This window comes from Carassius carassius, chromosome 14 (genome assembly GCF_963082965.1).
Source record: "Carassius carassius chromosome 14, fCarCar2.1, whole genome shotgun sequence".
Taxonomy (NCBI): Eukaryota; Metazoa; Chordata; class Actinopteri; order Cypriniformes; family Cyprinidae; genus Carassius; species Carassius carassius.
The window spans coordinates 4,281,332-4,295,556 of record NC_081768.1 but is presented as its reverse complement, the minus strand read 5'-3'; the positions used below and the strand labels follow the sequence as shown (position 1 = coordinate 4,295,556).

The following is a 14,225-nucleotide window of genomic DNA, read 5'->3' as shown; positions in this document are numbered from 1 at the left end:
CAATTTTTTTAATGGTATTTAAAGTTTATTTAAACTGTTTTAAAGTAGAGGGACACCACTTGCCACCACAAATAAAGAATGACCCGCCTATCAAAAATATGCCATTACAAAAGAAAAAAAAAACACAATGAAAATGAAAAAAATTAACACAGTTACACAAATGTAACAGGCTCTTCAAATATGCTTAATTTTTGTTAATGTTTTTCAAAGATTCGTTTTCACTGATCGTGGATTCTGAATGCATTGCCACAGATTTCGCTTTTTCTTCGCAGTTTTTCGTTTGGAGTTTTGACACAAACTTCTCGTGGGGGCGGGGTTAACAGTGATCTACTCTGATTGGATGGTGAGCTTTTGATGGACAGGTGCTCTCTGACCGGGAAGTACAGACGCCACTCTGTCAGTGACGCCAGAGAGTGGCGCGCATATTGGAAAGCTCTCGCGGTGATTTGTATACTAAATATGTAAATAAATAACCTTCGATCGTCTCAGTCTGTAAAGATGAGCTCTTGTCTTTCAAGGCAGCTTGAAGTAAGCTTGTGTTACTGAATGACAATAATTACCCGCAACAACTGTTGCACACTGTAACATGAAAAACTTGGTAGAGACCAGATTTAATCACCAAGAGAGCTTTCAACATATACGCGGCGCGCGCCACTGAGTGGCGTCTGTACTTCCCGGTCAGAGAGCACCTGTCCATCAAAAGCTCACTATCCAATCAGAGTAGATCACTGTTAACCCCGCCCCCACGAGAAGTTTGTGTCAAAACCACTGATCATCGCGTTATAAACTGCCAACAGGCAATGAAGCCACCGGAATTGTTCGATCCGCCATTTTACTAATCCCTACCAGCAGAAAGCACCATTGAGTTACATTCAAACCGCTGTCCTAAAATAACTCGATTTGAAGCTGATCAGTCAAACGGGACTCGTTTTTATGTTATGTGTAATAAAGTAATGTTTACTTCAGGTGTTATCTGCAGTGTTTACGGTCTTTTGGGACAGGATAAGCGATATATTTAAATCGTGTAGGTGGGTGTGTCTGCTGCGCACTGATGACACAGGTAACTGATCAAACACAAAAATGGCTTATTTCTTTATGAACAAAATTATTCAGGAATTATTAAACATGAACGTATTAGTATCGGAAATGGATTTTAATATATTACAATTAATAATAAAATTATGTTGTTAATATTGCTCTATAATGAAATTAAAAAAAATTATTTACTATCTGGGAAGCTCTGTGTTTATTTCTTAAATCCGTACTGTATATAGTCAGTGATTTCTCTGAATAAATTCAGATTTCAGAACGAACATTTTGTCGTTTGTTAAATGTGTTGAGGTCGTGTCCGTCTGACGTTTATCATGTTCATGATGCTCACTACTGTAATGAACTTAGCTTTTTAATAAGTAGGGGAAATTCCCGACATTTAAAAAATAACCATTTACATGCCTAGGGTGTTCGCATTGTAATAATGTACAGTGATACTTCATATTTATAAACGCTGACTTGTTAGGTGATGTTTTCTCATTAAAATCATACAAATTCCCATTAATTCAATGGAGCGTTTTCGCACACTAGGGATTACCAATATGGTGGCGCAGCGGCTTCACTTTAATGACGTCATGAGCAATCCAGTTATGGATCAGTGGTCAAAACTCCAAACGAAAAACTGCGAAGCAAAAGCGAAGTCTGTGGCAATGCATTCAGAATCCACGATCAGCGAAAACGAATCTTTGAAAAACATTAACAAAAATGAAGCATATTTGAAGAGCCTGTTACATTTGTGCTACTGAGTTAATTAATTGAGTTTTTTTTTCTTTTGTAATGGCATATGTTTGATAGTTTCTGAAAAACTTACGTTCAGTTTTATAAAGTTACGTTCATTATTATTGAACTAAATGTAATTCCATACAAGAAGAGCCTAATTTAGATGCCCGAAGTCCCCGCCTCTGACGTCACGTTGGCTGAGATGCACATGATGGGACACAAATGCGGAAACACGAAGTGGTTGAACGGACAACATGGTAGAACGTCATCGCTGGGATTAAAAAACAACAGGCAGGACCGAGATCTTTTTGATTTTATTTTGTATAAAACTCCCACCCGGCTCCTCGGCGGGCTGCCTGCATTTACTTCACTATATTACAATTAAATCCTAATCTAATCACAACAAACTATATATCGTTGGAAAGGTCTAAGACTCCTAACTTGGTATTTTACCAAATTTTTTTTGTAAAAAATTATGTAGGAAAAGTAATAGATCAATTTATGGCAAGAGTGCACCTCAAAAACCTACATCATAACAGGAGGATATCGTTTAAAAACGTAAAATCTCAAAATTCATCCTTTGAAACCCATTTTAAATTCAAACATTGCATTACCATGAAAATGGTACATCAAAATCATTTTACAAAATGTTTTCAGTCACGAATTATAAAAATATAGGTTTGGATCATGCACTTTCAAGTCTATGTTCAAAAATGTAATTGACCGTTAACAGGTTAACATATAGTTTTGTTCAATGTTCTTACAACATTTCAGCCGAATATTAATAATAAATGTTAATTAGATGTGTCCATTACTTGTCTAGCGAAGTCCGTGAGGATGCCATTTGGGACAGAGCCTGAACTGGCAGCTACTTTGGCGAGGTCCGTGTTTTTTTTGTGTGTTTTTTTTCTTGGTAAAATAACACCATTTGGCGATACTAGTTCTGTCAATTTGATCTGATTGATATCATTAACAGCTTTGGGACGTTTTTGTATTGCTCATCTGTGTCAGTATGGGAGCAATGCTGAGTGAAGCTTTTTAGAAAATAAATAAAGAACTACAAAATATGGAATCTCAACCCCGACTTGATGTAGTATATTTGATGTTAATAATGTATCTTGTTTTCATCAACTGAAAAAAATGCCATTGTGGCCTTAAACGACATTAATAAAGTGATATTCTGCATTTACAATAATGCATTTAGCATAAACATTTATCCAATATTCTGAGTGTTTCTCTTAAACAGATTAGAGTTAATAGTGTGGAACGCTGTTACTGTATTCCTGACACTGATGAGACCCTCACCTCTCAGATACCAAACACAGACATTGCTTGTCATAAATAACAGAGTAGATGACTATTTCTAAGAGAACTATGATTGTGTGTTCATTATAAACTAGAAGAGGAGGAGATTGGAATAAAACTGCTTCTGCAATAAAACAAAACAACTGGACGCTTCTTAAAACTAAGTATAAATTTATGAAAAATAACAAATGTAAAATAAGCAAATAGATTTGTTTAGAATAATGTCAGAGGTTGGACTGGCTTGAAAGACCACAAAATACTCCCATATGACTCCACAGGGGAAGTTTCCTGCTTTCTTACATTCCTTCAGGGGTTTACAGAACAGATGCCAAGAGTAGGCTATATTGGTCTGCATCCATTTCTTGTTATTTCATTCGAGAATCCGTGAGTTCAGCTACAGGGCATTTCAAACTGTGCTATTAATCTTCATTACTGAAGTGAGTCAGATTAACTTGATTATTGGAACAGACAATTTAATAAATGTCTGTATCTGGCAAATCCTATGCAATTCATGCCAATAATGAAATGAGACATTAAATCAGTTTTTAATTTTATTTAGGTTGACACCATTTCAGATAACTCCAAATAATTGGATGTCTTCCAGTGTTTAAAGGTCTGGAATATCAAAGTGGAGTGGAACATTATTCACTGGGATTAATATTAAACACAGTATAAAGCCCCTTTTCTGAGTATAAACAGGACAAAACTAAAATCAGAGATCAAAAAATGAATATAATTATACAAAGTTATATGATGCTGCATTTACAGCTCAATGAAATCAATGTTATTAACATTGCACATGACTGTAACATTAAACAACATACATAGAAAATGGAACATACATCTGAAAAATACAAACACGCTTTTAGTTAAAGAAGGAATGGGACTTTTATTATGAAATGTCTGCAGGACGCAGCAGACTCTTATTTGGTTCACCGTTTCCACTTTCACACTACCATGTTTTCACGGAAATAACACCTACAGAGCATTAAAATCAATCAAAATAGAACAATGAATGACCGCCAACTTGATCTCACAGAGGCGCAAAAGGCCATCAAATCAAAGTATCCTCCCATCAACAAGAAATACGAGTGTAAGTGGAATCGATTTCACTGTCTATTTCGCATGTCTTGTATATCCAGTAACGAACACAAACGAAACCTACCAAAACTCAGACGTAAATGTGCTGAAAAGTATGTAATGTACACTTTTCTTACATTAGAGTTATATATATGTAAAAAAGCACGAACGTTACAGAAACACACTATTAACGGTTGAACATAACGTACAAATTCTAATATGGTAAAGGTTCATGAAAATGAATTGAGTCACGTGATACGACGCTCCAAAATGTTTACGTCAGCACGTAATATTATTATTATTATTTCTAAACCGTTTTATTACATGCATCTCATTTTGAGATGAGTAACGGCAAATTATGGAGTAGTAATGTGATAAAACTGCTTTTCGGAACTTTGAATCAGTCGATTCACTTTGATTAATTGTTTTACGAAATACACCTGCTGATCAAAACGCCCACACACGTATAATAACATTACTTAGACGCATAATAAAATTTTCTTACAGTGTTGGAAGTAAAAAAGTGTAATAATGTGTTTGCTCATTGTTCGCAGTTGCACGTTTATATTTATGTAGGTTTTAGATTCGAGTGTGATCAGCATCATGTCATCATTTAAAGCAATATTTGGTTTTCTGTTTCAGATCTTGATCATACTGCAGATGTCCAGTAAGTATGTGCTTGTGACTAAGGCACTGTTACATAAATCAAATGTAAAAATTCCTGGAAATGTTGAAAGCTAGTGGTAAACCCTGAAAACTGTAATTTCAAATGACAGATGAGTCATTTATATTTATATAGTATTTTCCAACATTGCCTCAACATTTGGTGTAAGGTTTGGTGAGGAATTATATTTAATTCAGTGGAAGAATAGGACTAGACTTAAGGGGTTATTTCACCCAAAAATGAAAATGATACAATTAATGACTTACCCTAATGTTGTTCCAAACCCGTAAGACCTCCGTTCATCTTCGGAACACAGTTTAAGATATTTTCGATTTAGTCCGAGAGCTCTCAGTCCCTCCATTGAAAATGTATGTATGGTATACTGTCCATGTCCAGAAAGGTAATAAAAACATCTTCAAAGTAGTCCATGTGACATCAGAGGGTCAATTAGAATTTGTTGAAGCAGTGAAAATACCTTTTGGTCCAAAAATTTCGACTTACGACAGTATACCCAAAGTCCTTTCAGGCAAGTCATGCCACTCGGCCGCCATCTTGGCAACGCCTCCGGGCAGCTATTTCAGAATAACAAGACCAGCTCCTCTCTAAATGAATGGGCAGAGAGTCAGAACTGCACTTTCACTGGTCACCGGGACATAAAAACAGCATGTATAGAAACAGCGGTGAGATATGATAAAAATCGCTGAAAAAAATTTATGACTTTGCCCCAAAATAAGGTTTAAAACGCCTTTTTCCCCACAGGTTATACCTTTACTACGCATGCGCAAGGGTTCCTCAACTGTGCGCATACGTCAGTGGAACCAGACGATAGGCTTAAATGTTTTCCCGGCTGTTAAAAGCAGATGATTGGCTTTCCAGCGGGAGGGGCGGGACATGTGCACACAAGCGCCATCTTTGCCGTTATGGGTTTTCCTTATATAGTTGTATTGAGGATTGAGGATGTGGCATGTCTCTTATAAACTGTCTCTGGCATATCGTACATACATTTTCAATGGAGGGACAGAAAGCTCTCGGACTAAATCTAAAATATCTTAAACTGTGTTCTGAAGATGAACGAAGGTCTTACGGGTTTGGAACGACATGAGGGTGAGTCATTAATGACATAATTTTTTTCATAATTAAATTTTTGGGTGAACTAACCCTTTAAAAAACAGCTCACTGTGAATGTGTATGTACATTATAACTTTAAAGCCTTGCCTCTGTTTTTCACTGTAGGATTCATTCATGGGGAGATTCTCTGGAAGAGGCTTTTGAACAGTGTGCAATGGGCATGTTTGGCTACATGTCGGACACAGAAACTGTTGAACCCACTGACACTCTAGAAGTAGAATCAGAAGGTGGGACAGTATATTCAACCTTTTCTTTTCAGACCACCTGGAATTACGAGTGTCTACTTTATTTGACTCCACATACACACAGCTAAATTCGGTAGTTAATTGTCAATACTTTACACACACAGTTCAATAGTTTATAGGAGTGATGATCATATTCTACAACCAAACTAAACAACTAGTGATGAATAACAGATGTAAAAGCATATTAGAGATGTGTCTCTCTTTTATATGGTAGCTGCAAGAAAATCGCAGGAATAATACGCCTTCACTCATTCATGTTGCCAAATCTTGCTAAAAAAAATCAATTGATGCCGCAAACTAGTGTGACTTGCTTTCCTCCTGAAAAGGAGAAAGAAAAGGACACTTTTTTTTTTTACATGCAGTTACAAGCTTTATAATGCAATTGCATCATGTAAGTTGCATGAATTTGTTTATGCAAGACTGCACTGCATGTGTTGACTTAAAGAAAGGAAATGTTATTTGTGCTAAATAGTGTTAGACTCTGTTTACAAAAATTTAATCATCATAAATAGCATCAAGTGCAATTAGAAGCAATTTTCTGTTTCTGCTATATTTTCCGAGCAACAGTGCGCCTTTGCTAATAAAATTATACCACTGTTTACTGCTGAGGAGAATATTAAATAGACTAAAGGGTAAAATGATGGGTGTGGCAGACATTAAAATTGACACTAAAAGCTATTACATGACTTCATACGACCAAAATATATTACAAGTAGTGACCGACCAATATGGATTTTAAGGGCCGATACCAATATTAGAGAGTAAAAAAAAGTCAAATAGCGATTATATCGGTTGATATTCTTTTTGTATATTATAGTACAGTACCAGTCAAATATTTGGACACTTTCCCATTCATATGTCCAAACATTTGACTGGTTTTATATATATATATATATATATGTATATGTAATATGTATAGAATACAGTATATACATTAACAGAATATATATACATAAACACATTTTTTGCAATGTTCACTCAAATGTGGTGATCTGACACTTATAATGACGTGACAGATATGTAATGCAATTCAATTCAATTCCATTCAGCTTTATTCTGTTGAAGTTATACTTTTTTTAAGAAGAAAATGTATCTCAGTTTTTATTATTAATTTAAAATGAGACAAATCTGGTATTATTTTAATCTCTGATCTGTTCTTTATTATTTGTAACACTGCGTTACAAAATGCTTAATAGTTTTGGCCAAGTTACTTTCAAAAAGTAATTAATTACTATTACTAATTACATAATCGATATTGCATTTAAGTTACTTTACTAATTACTCTGTCTGAAAAGTAGGTTAGTAACAATTATTAATATGGTTAATTAGGCTACATCCTAAAATCCCCATAAACCTTAATAGAAATTAAACGCTTTATTATTTCAGTTTTAGTAAAACATAGACTAGTTTAGCCTTTTAGCATTAAAACAACTGTAATACTTAAAAAGCTTGCACATGGATCCACACGTCTTATGACTCTTCAGCATTGGCACAGATTTTAGTCCAATCAGCTCAGACATGAGCTAGTCCCACAACTATGCTTACAGTGACATACTTATTACAAAGGAAATATGAGCCATATGAAATGCCTAAATAGTCTAACAGCCAACAAAGGCAACAAAATTAAGGCCACATTTAGTATTTTATTTGTACATGTTAGCCAGCTAGCTAGCGAGTTAGTCTAAATAGCATACCCATCCCTTTCATTTCCATTCTGTGCATACATACAGTGGAAAAATTACTTACTTATAATAATTTTTTGAATGCTAGATTAGAGTCCTAGTCATGGTCTTTTTTCAAAAGACATTTAGCCAGTTTTTGGTAAATTAAAAGCAAGCAGTGTGTAGGCTTACTGACGTTAAACAATATTAACGAAACTTTAATTTATTTAAAAGAAAATAAAGTAAAATGAAATAAGCAGTTACCTCAAGCAAACCAGTTAAGATGTTTTAAAAAGGCTATTTCAAAATACTACTTAAACATCACGGGCTAATACACAGTCGTTGTGATTTTTACCTCTATATTGATATTTTTCTGCTCCTCTTCTTTGCTTCGCTTCACATAAAGATCACATAAATGGCAACAACTATTTTGACTGCGTGCGCTATACATAATAAATGCGTTATGATGATGTTTTATAATTACATCATGACGCAGAAAGTATTTAAATTAGTCCAACATGACATTGTCAAATCTTATGGTTTTTCGTTGATCTAAATTTTATTCTAATATAAGTTTGATCTGATATGAGTGTAGGAGCACACAATGGTCTCACTTCCGAGAAAAAACCACAACAAAAAATCCCATCGGACACATTAGTGACCATAAAAAAGGTTTTCATTTATAAAGGTTTAAAAACCTTACGGACTGATGTTTTAGTGCACTTCCTGCAAATATGTAAAACCTTGAGAAAGCTGCATCAAAGCTCCAAAACTAAAGGCTAGTAAAGTGTCTTAAATATATGACACAGATTTTTGGTACACATGATCTTTATGGTGCTTAGTATTAATATATGATTTAAACACATATATTCAGTTTTGTTGAGTGTGGTCATATAATGAGTAAACATGTTGAGGGTCACAATAGTGACCGGTGGGATAACAGTGAACTTATACAATATAAATCGAAATTGCTAGTGAAAATGACAATAAAATGTTGCAATGACAAAATATTGCACTAAATTAAAATGTTACAAAAATGTACAATAATGATGTTGTAATACTCTTTTCAACCAGACAAACTTGTAGAGTTGCCCAAATAAGTATTTAATGAAAATAAAAAACCTGAAATCATATTTTGAGTTTGTGTTGTATAAAGGAGGGCTGTGGATTCAGAAAGCTTGAGAACCACTTCTTGTCACAAGTAACTAAATGTCTTTTTTTTTTTTTTCATTATATCACAAAACAATATGCAGGAGCAGTGGTGTATTAGATTACAGTAAGGGCTTTAAAAAAAATTCAAAGGCACTGTATGACAAAAAAGGGAATAAAATGAAAAATGCAGATCAGGCCAACCGGTGACATTATCTATTGTTGTTTCAGGAGATGATATGGAGTCACTCCTCTTTCATTTCTTGGGTGACTGGCTATTCAAATTCAGCGCTGATTTATTCTTCATTCCCAGGGTAATATTAAGATTTGAGATTAGATTTCCTGTGACCTCAGTCTTTTTAAGTTTTTCAGTAAACTTCTTTTGTTTTGTAGGAAGTCAAGGTTTTGAACATAGACCGAATGCGCTGGAAAATCCGCTCAATAGGGTGAGTTTTGGAAATGCACTAGAATTACAAAGGCCTGTTTCTTAAAAGATTGTCATTATACACCCACAAAAGATTTCACAGATCCTCAGCCAAAAACACAGAACATTTTTTTTCTTTCTGACCCTGAATGAATTCATAGGATGTTTAGCAGGTGTTTGCACTCCAATGAGATCATGGATTTGAATTCAAGCGAAACTCGAATCATCTTTACTGGAAATTATGTTGATGTGTCAAATTTCTTATCTAAGGATGAGTCTCTCATATAAAAATATTGTTACATTTTGTTGTAAACCACATGTGACTCAGACGAGTGACATCTGGTTTAACACATGTTTCAAATATGATTCCTATGAAACTAAGAAACAAATACTTACAAGAATAGATATCTGTGAATGCAAATAAAGTTACATAGTTATAAACCTATTTATATTTTAATATATTGGTGGGTGATAATATAGCTGATATTTATCAACAGTATAACAATCAAGCAGTTTAGGTTTCTTATTCTTTGGCTCTAGATTGGTGTGTTTACAGCATCTACCAACAGGTTCCAGCCATTATTTAGTGTAGTCTGTAGTCTATATCGGTGTTAAACCCTATTGGTTCAGAAACTGTGAAACCAGTTTTGCTTTACCAGTTATGCTTTACATCTTCATGCATTCGAAAATGCAGCAAAAATATATACCCTGACTGAGAAATAGCTTTAATAAAATGACTGTCATCATGTTCAGGATCAACTTTCAGTTCTGTTCATAAGACTTTCATTTTTACTGTTCCGGATATTTGTCTAAAATGGAAATAGCATCATTTAAATCACTGATTGTTTTCCTCTGCTCAGGAACAGGTCCCACATTCCTGACAAAAGTCTGGCTTTTCCAGCTTACCCATTTTGTAATGATCAAACTGTCTGCAATTAGGGGTTTTTACAGTCTGTCCTCCGAGAACTAAAAATATCAATTACGTTTGCCTGATTTAACTGTTAAAGAAACACTCCACTTTGACAATAGGCTTATTTTCCAACTCCCCTTAGAGTTAAACAGTTGAGTTTTACCGTTTTCTAATCTCCGATCTTTAGGGTCTGGCGGTAGCACTTTTAGCTTAACGTAGCATAGATCATTGAATTTGATTAGACCGTAAACATCTCGCTCAAAAATGACCAAAGAGTTACCCAGCTGGGGACGATTGTGGGAGTACATACATAATATCAGCACAATGTAACTACAGAAGAGTCAAGTTTTAAATAGGAAAAATATAGAAACTCTTTGGTCATTTTTGAGTGAGATGCTAACGGTCTAGGCAAATTCAATGATGTATGCTAAGCTAAGATAAAAGTTAAACCGCTAAACATTGAATTTGGCTGAATGGATTTGAAAACGGTAAAACTCAACTGTTTAACTCTTGGGGAGTTGGAAAATAAGCCTATTTTCAAAAAAAGTGGATAGGTCTTTAAAGGGATAGCGTTATGTCAGTCCAGACCTGTAGGAATTTCTTTCTTCTGGTTAATGCAAGAAGATATTTTGAAGAATGTGTATAAGCAAAAGGTTTCTGGTCCCCATTGACTTCCATGGTATTTTTATTATTCTTTTTTCATAAACAATTTTCAAAATTTGAGGTTCTTTTTTATCATCTTTTGGTTTCATGAAGAACCTTTAAGATCTATTGACCCTTTCCATTGCACTAAAGCTTCAGTGTACGGTACTTTAAAAAACTTCTCAGTGAAAGGTTAGTTGGAGAACCAAAATGTTTTTATGTATATAGCATCACTGTGAAAACCCACTTTTGGAATGTGAAATTTTAAGAGTAGCTGTGGAATTCATTGGGGACCAACTGTTTGGTTACCCACATTCTTCAAAAGCATCTTCTAAACCTGCATTTAGAACAGAATAATTTCTGGGCCTTGATTCCCTTTGGTTTTCAAATGATTTTGTATGTACGATTCCTTCATGTTGTTTGACTGTTGCGCATGTTTCTTTCAGATTACAGTCTTATTTATTTAATTTTTTTTGAAGGTGGGGTGAAGAATTCAACATAAATAAGCATCCGCAGGTACGTTCCCATCTGTCAGTGGTGGAAACCACCAGAGCTGTACTCTGTTTTTAAACACAGCTGTGGCTTATTTGTTTTACACACAGCTCATTTCACTTTTCTAGATCATATCTAGTCGAACAGTAGCACATTTCTTTGCCAGATATAAACAGATTTTGTCATAACAAATATCAGCTTCCTAGGTAAAATCTTAGGGGAGTCAGGATTAGGAAATTCTTTGTGTGTTGATAAGTCCAAGATGGACAAAAGGGAGCTACCATGAAACCGCAATTGCTGCAGATTGAGTTGTTGTGCAAACTTGCGGTTTGAACCATTGGTCCTGTAGTGTGATAAAAATGAATAAAAAAACTAATGGTGAATAATACCACTGTTTAAGCCAACACATAGTAGTGACTTTTAACAATTGTAACTGGTATGTCTGGCTTAAAGGAATATTTGACCCCAAAAAATGTCCTGAAAATTGACACCTTGGCCATCCAAGATGTAAATGCTTTTGTGGGAACAGAAGTGGTCAAATCTAGTATTACATGACTTACTCACCCAATGGATCCTCTGCAGTGAATGGGTGCCGTCAGACTCAGAATGGGAGTCCAAAAAGCTGATAAAAACATCACAATCACATTTGTCCATTTCAGTTTAGTATACATTCACACTTTCACCAAAAACATGCAGCATTTAAGCATCAATCCAGTTCAGTTATATCACTAGTAATGTTATTAGGATTTCACAATCATAGCAACCTCTACTAATAGAATGAGAAAAAGCACTGAAACCCAGATTGTTTTCAAGTATTTGCATTGAAAATAGAAAACCGGTGAAGAGTACCTATTCGCTCTCTTCTAAGTAAACCTAGAGTAAATATGACCACAATACGATTTAACAATTCATTGATCATTTGGTTTTTATTTCTGCAGCATTAAATTAGAGTACAGAAATTGACAATATAATTGGTAAAAGATGGTTCAAAGATATAAATATGAAATAAATCTTTTTATAGTGGATATGCATGGCCCAGTCTGAAAAGTATTTTTTTGCATGATTTGAGTTAAATTTATGATGCGATTGATATCAGATTCAGTTCCTTAAAATCTTAAAGATTTCTGCTTTTCCTCATTCAAACAGTTCAAATGTTCATACTAGCTTGTGTATTTTATATGTGACATAAATACTATTATACAGTGCTTCACCTTATGATCATACTGTGAATATTACCTTGTGTTATAGTCATTTAAAATCCTTTAACATTTGTCTTGGGAACACATCCCTCCATAATTCCTTTCCCATGCAGCACAATCTGAGTAATCCTTTAATAATGATGTGCGTCTAGGATAATGTTGCACAGTTTATTATTATTATTATTTTTTTTTAATTCCGTTTCCAGGATGTTTTGTTTGTTGCTGGTCTGACTTATCTATCCAAATGTATATAAGTATATTTACTGGAATATTAAACTCTTCAGTGCAATCGTTTTCACATATAATAAAGCTCATATGAATCATTCTAACTATTCCACTGCAGATTACTGTTTGTTGTTCCAGTGCTCTATTTATTAATCTGAGCAGATCCCTTTATCCAGAGCAAGTAAGCATGTATTAGGAATCAAACGACCAAGATTTGCCCCAGATTCTTAATATTGGAACGCTGTTATGTCTGGCCTGGCCTGCTTAAACCCAGAAATATTTAGCGAAACATTCATTTCTGCAAAGATGTAGGTGTGTTTGTATTCTCCTGAACAGATTTGGAGAAATTTAGCATTACATCGCTTGCTCCCCAATGGGGCTGGACCAGAATATTCGATTATTCGAAAATTTGTTCGGTGGGTTGGCATTCAATTTAAAATTGACATTGCACTCCAATGGGCAACAGCAGCACACCAGCTATGCCTGAAATCGATTGGATGTCACTTCTGGCTAAAATACCAGTCTGTAATCAGTAATGGTACCTCTAGTAAAAGAAGGTCCATCCTGTTGTTGTCTCGCACTAGAATGCACCAACATATTTGTTTAGAGGTGCTGTTAAACAGTGCTTGCTCTGTGCATATTTCTCTCCTGATTCAGACAAACTGACTTTCACTGGGGAGAGCAATATTATGGATAAAGCTGGAAGCAATGGTATAAAGCTACAAATGTTTTAACTGTTGATTTATTACAGACTCCCCAGCGTTTTGCTTCACGAGATGTTAATTGATTCCATTTGGTGCATAAATTACACACACTTTCATTTAAACAGGCATCAGACTGCAAAGATTTTAATGCTTTTATTTTTGTTTTACAGGGAACAGAAGTGAAAGCAATCACTTACTCTGCTATGCAAGTACATGACACGGAGAAACCAGAGATCTTTGTCATCATCGATATTTAAAAAACTAAATACACGTTACATATAATTTAATACCTTGTGCGAATTGTGATGATTTTAAAAGATTGTACCTACTTGTTGGAATGGACATCTGAGAGGTGTCTTTTCTGTAAACTATGAAATGTTTTGTGGATTACATGGATGAAATACTTTTTTTGGTCTGATTTTCATTATTATTAAAGACATTAAAGTGCCCCTGTTATGTTATTTCATGCAGTGTGTAACAACTCTAAGTGAATGAAAACATCCGGCAAAGTTTTAAATTGGAAAGTACACCGTGCATAAATGACTCTCTAAATAAAGTCAACTCTGATCATTTAAACGAGTCATTTTAAAAAAAAATCCCAAGCCGTTGTTGTCGACATCACCACAG

General features: G+C 34.7%; 1 protein-coding gene across 2 annotated transcripts; it reads left to right on the top strand.

Annotated features, from left to right (window-relative positions):
* Positions 1 to 3,993: 3,993 nt before the first annotated feature.
* Positions 3,994 to 14,056, top strand: LOC132156754 (protein archease-like). Of its 2 annotated transcripts, none has more exons than XM_059565756.1 (7): positions 3,994 to 4,168; positions 4,798 to 4,822; positions 6,053 to 6,174; positions 9,234 to 9,316; positions 9,396 to 9,448; positions 11,458 to 11,494; positions 13,769 to 14,056. In XM_059565756.1, exons 1-7 carry the CDS (start codon positions 4,087 to 4,089, stop codon positions 13,853 to 13,855), a joined length of 489 nt encoding a protein of 162 aa, XP_059421739.1. In that variant the 5' UTR covers positions 3,994 to 4,086; the 3' UTR covers positions 13,856 to 14,056. The 2 variants fall into 2 exon arrangements, with proteins under 2 accessions (XP_059421739.1, XP_059421740.1); XM_059565757.1 differs by having other exon boundaries at positions 11,425 to 11,494; positions 13,769 to 13,885.
* The last annotated feature ends 169 nt before the right edge of the window (positions 14,057 to 14,225 follow it).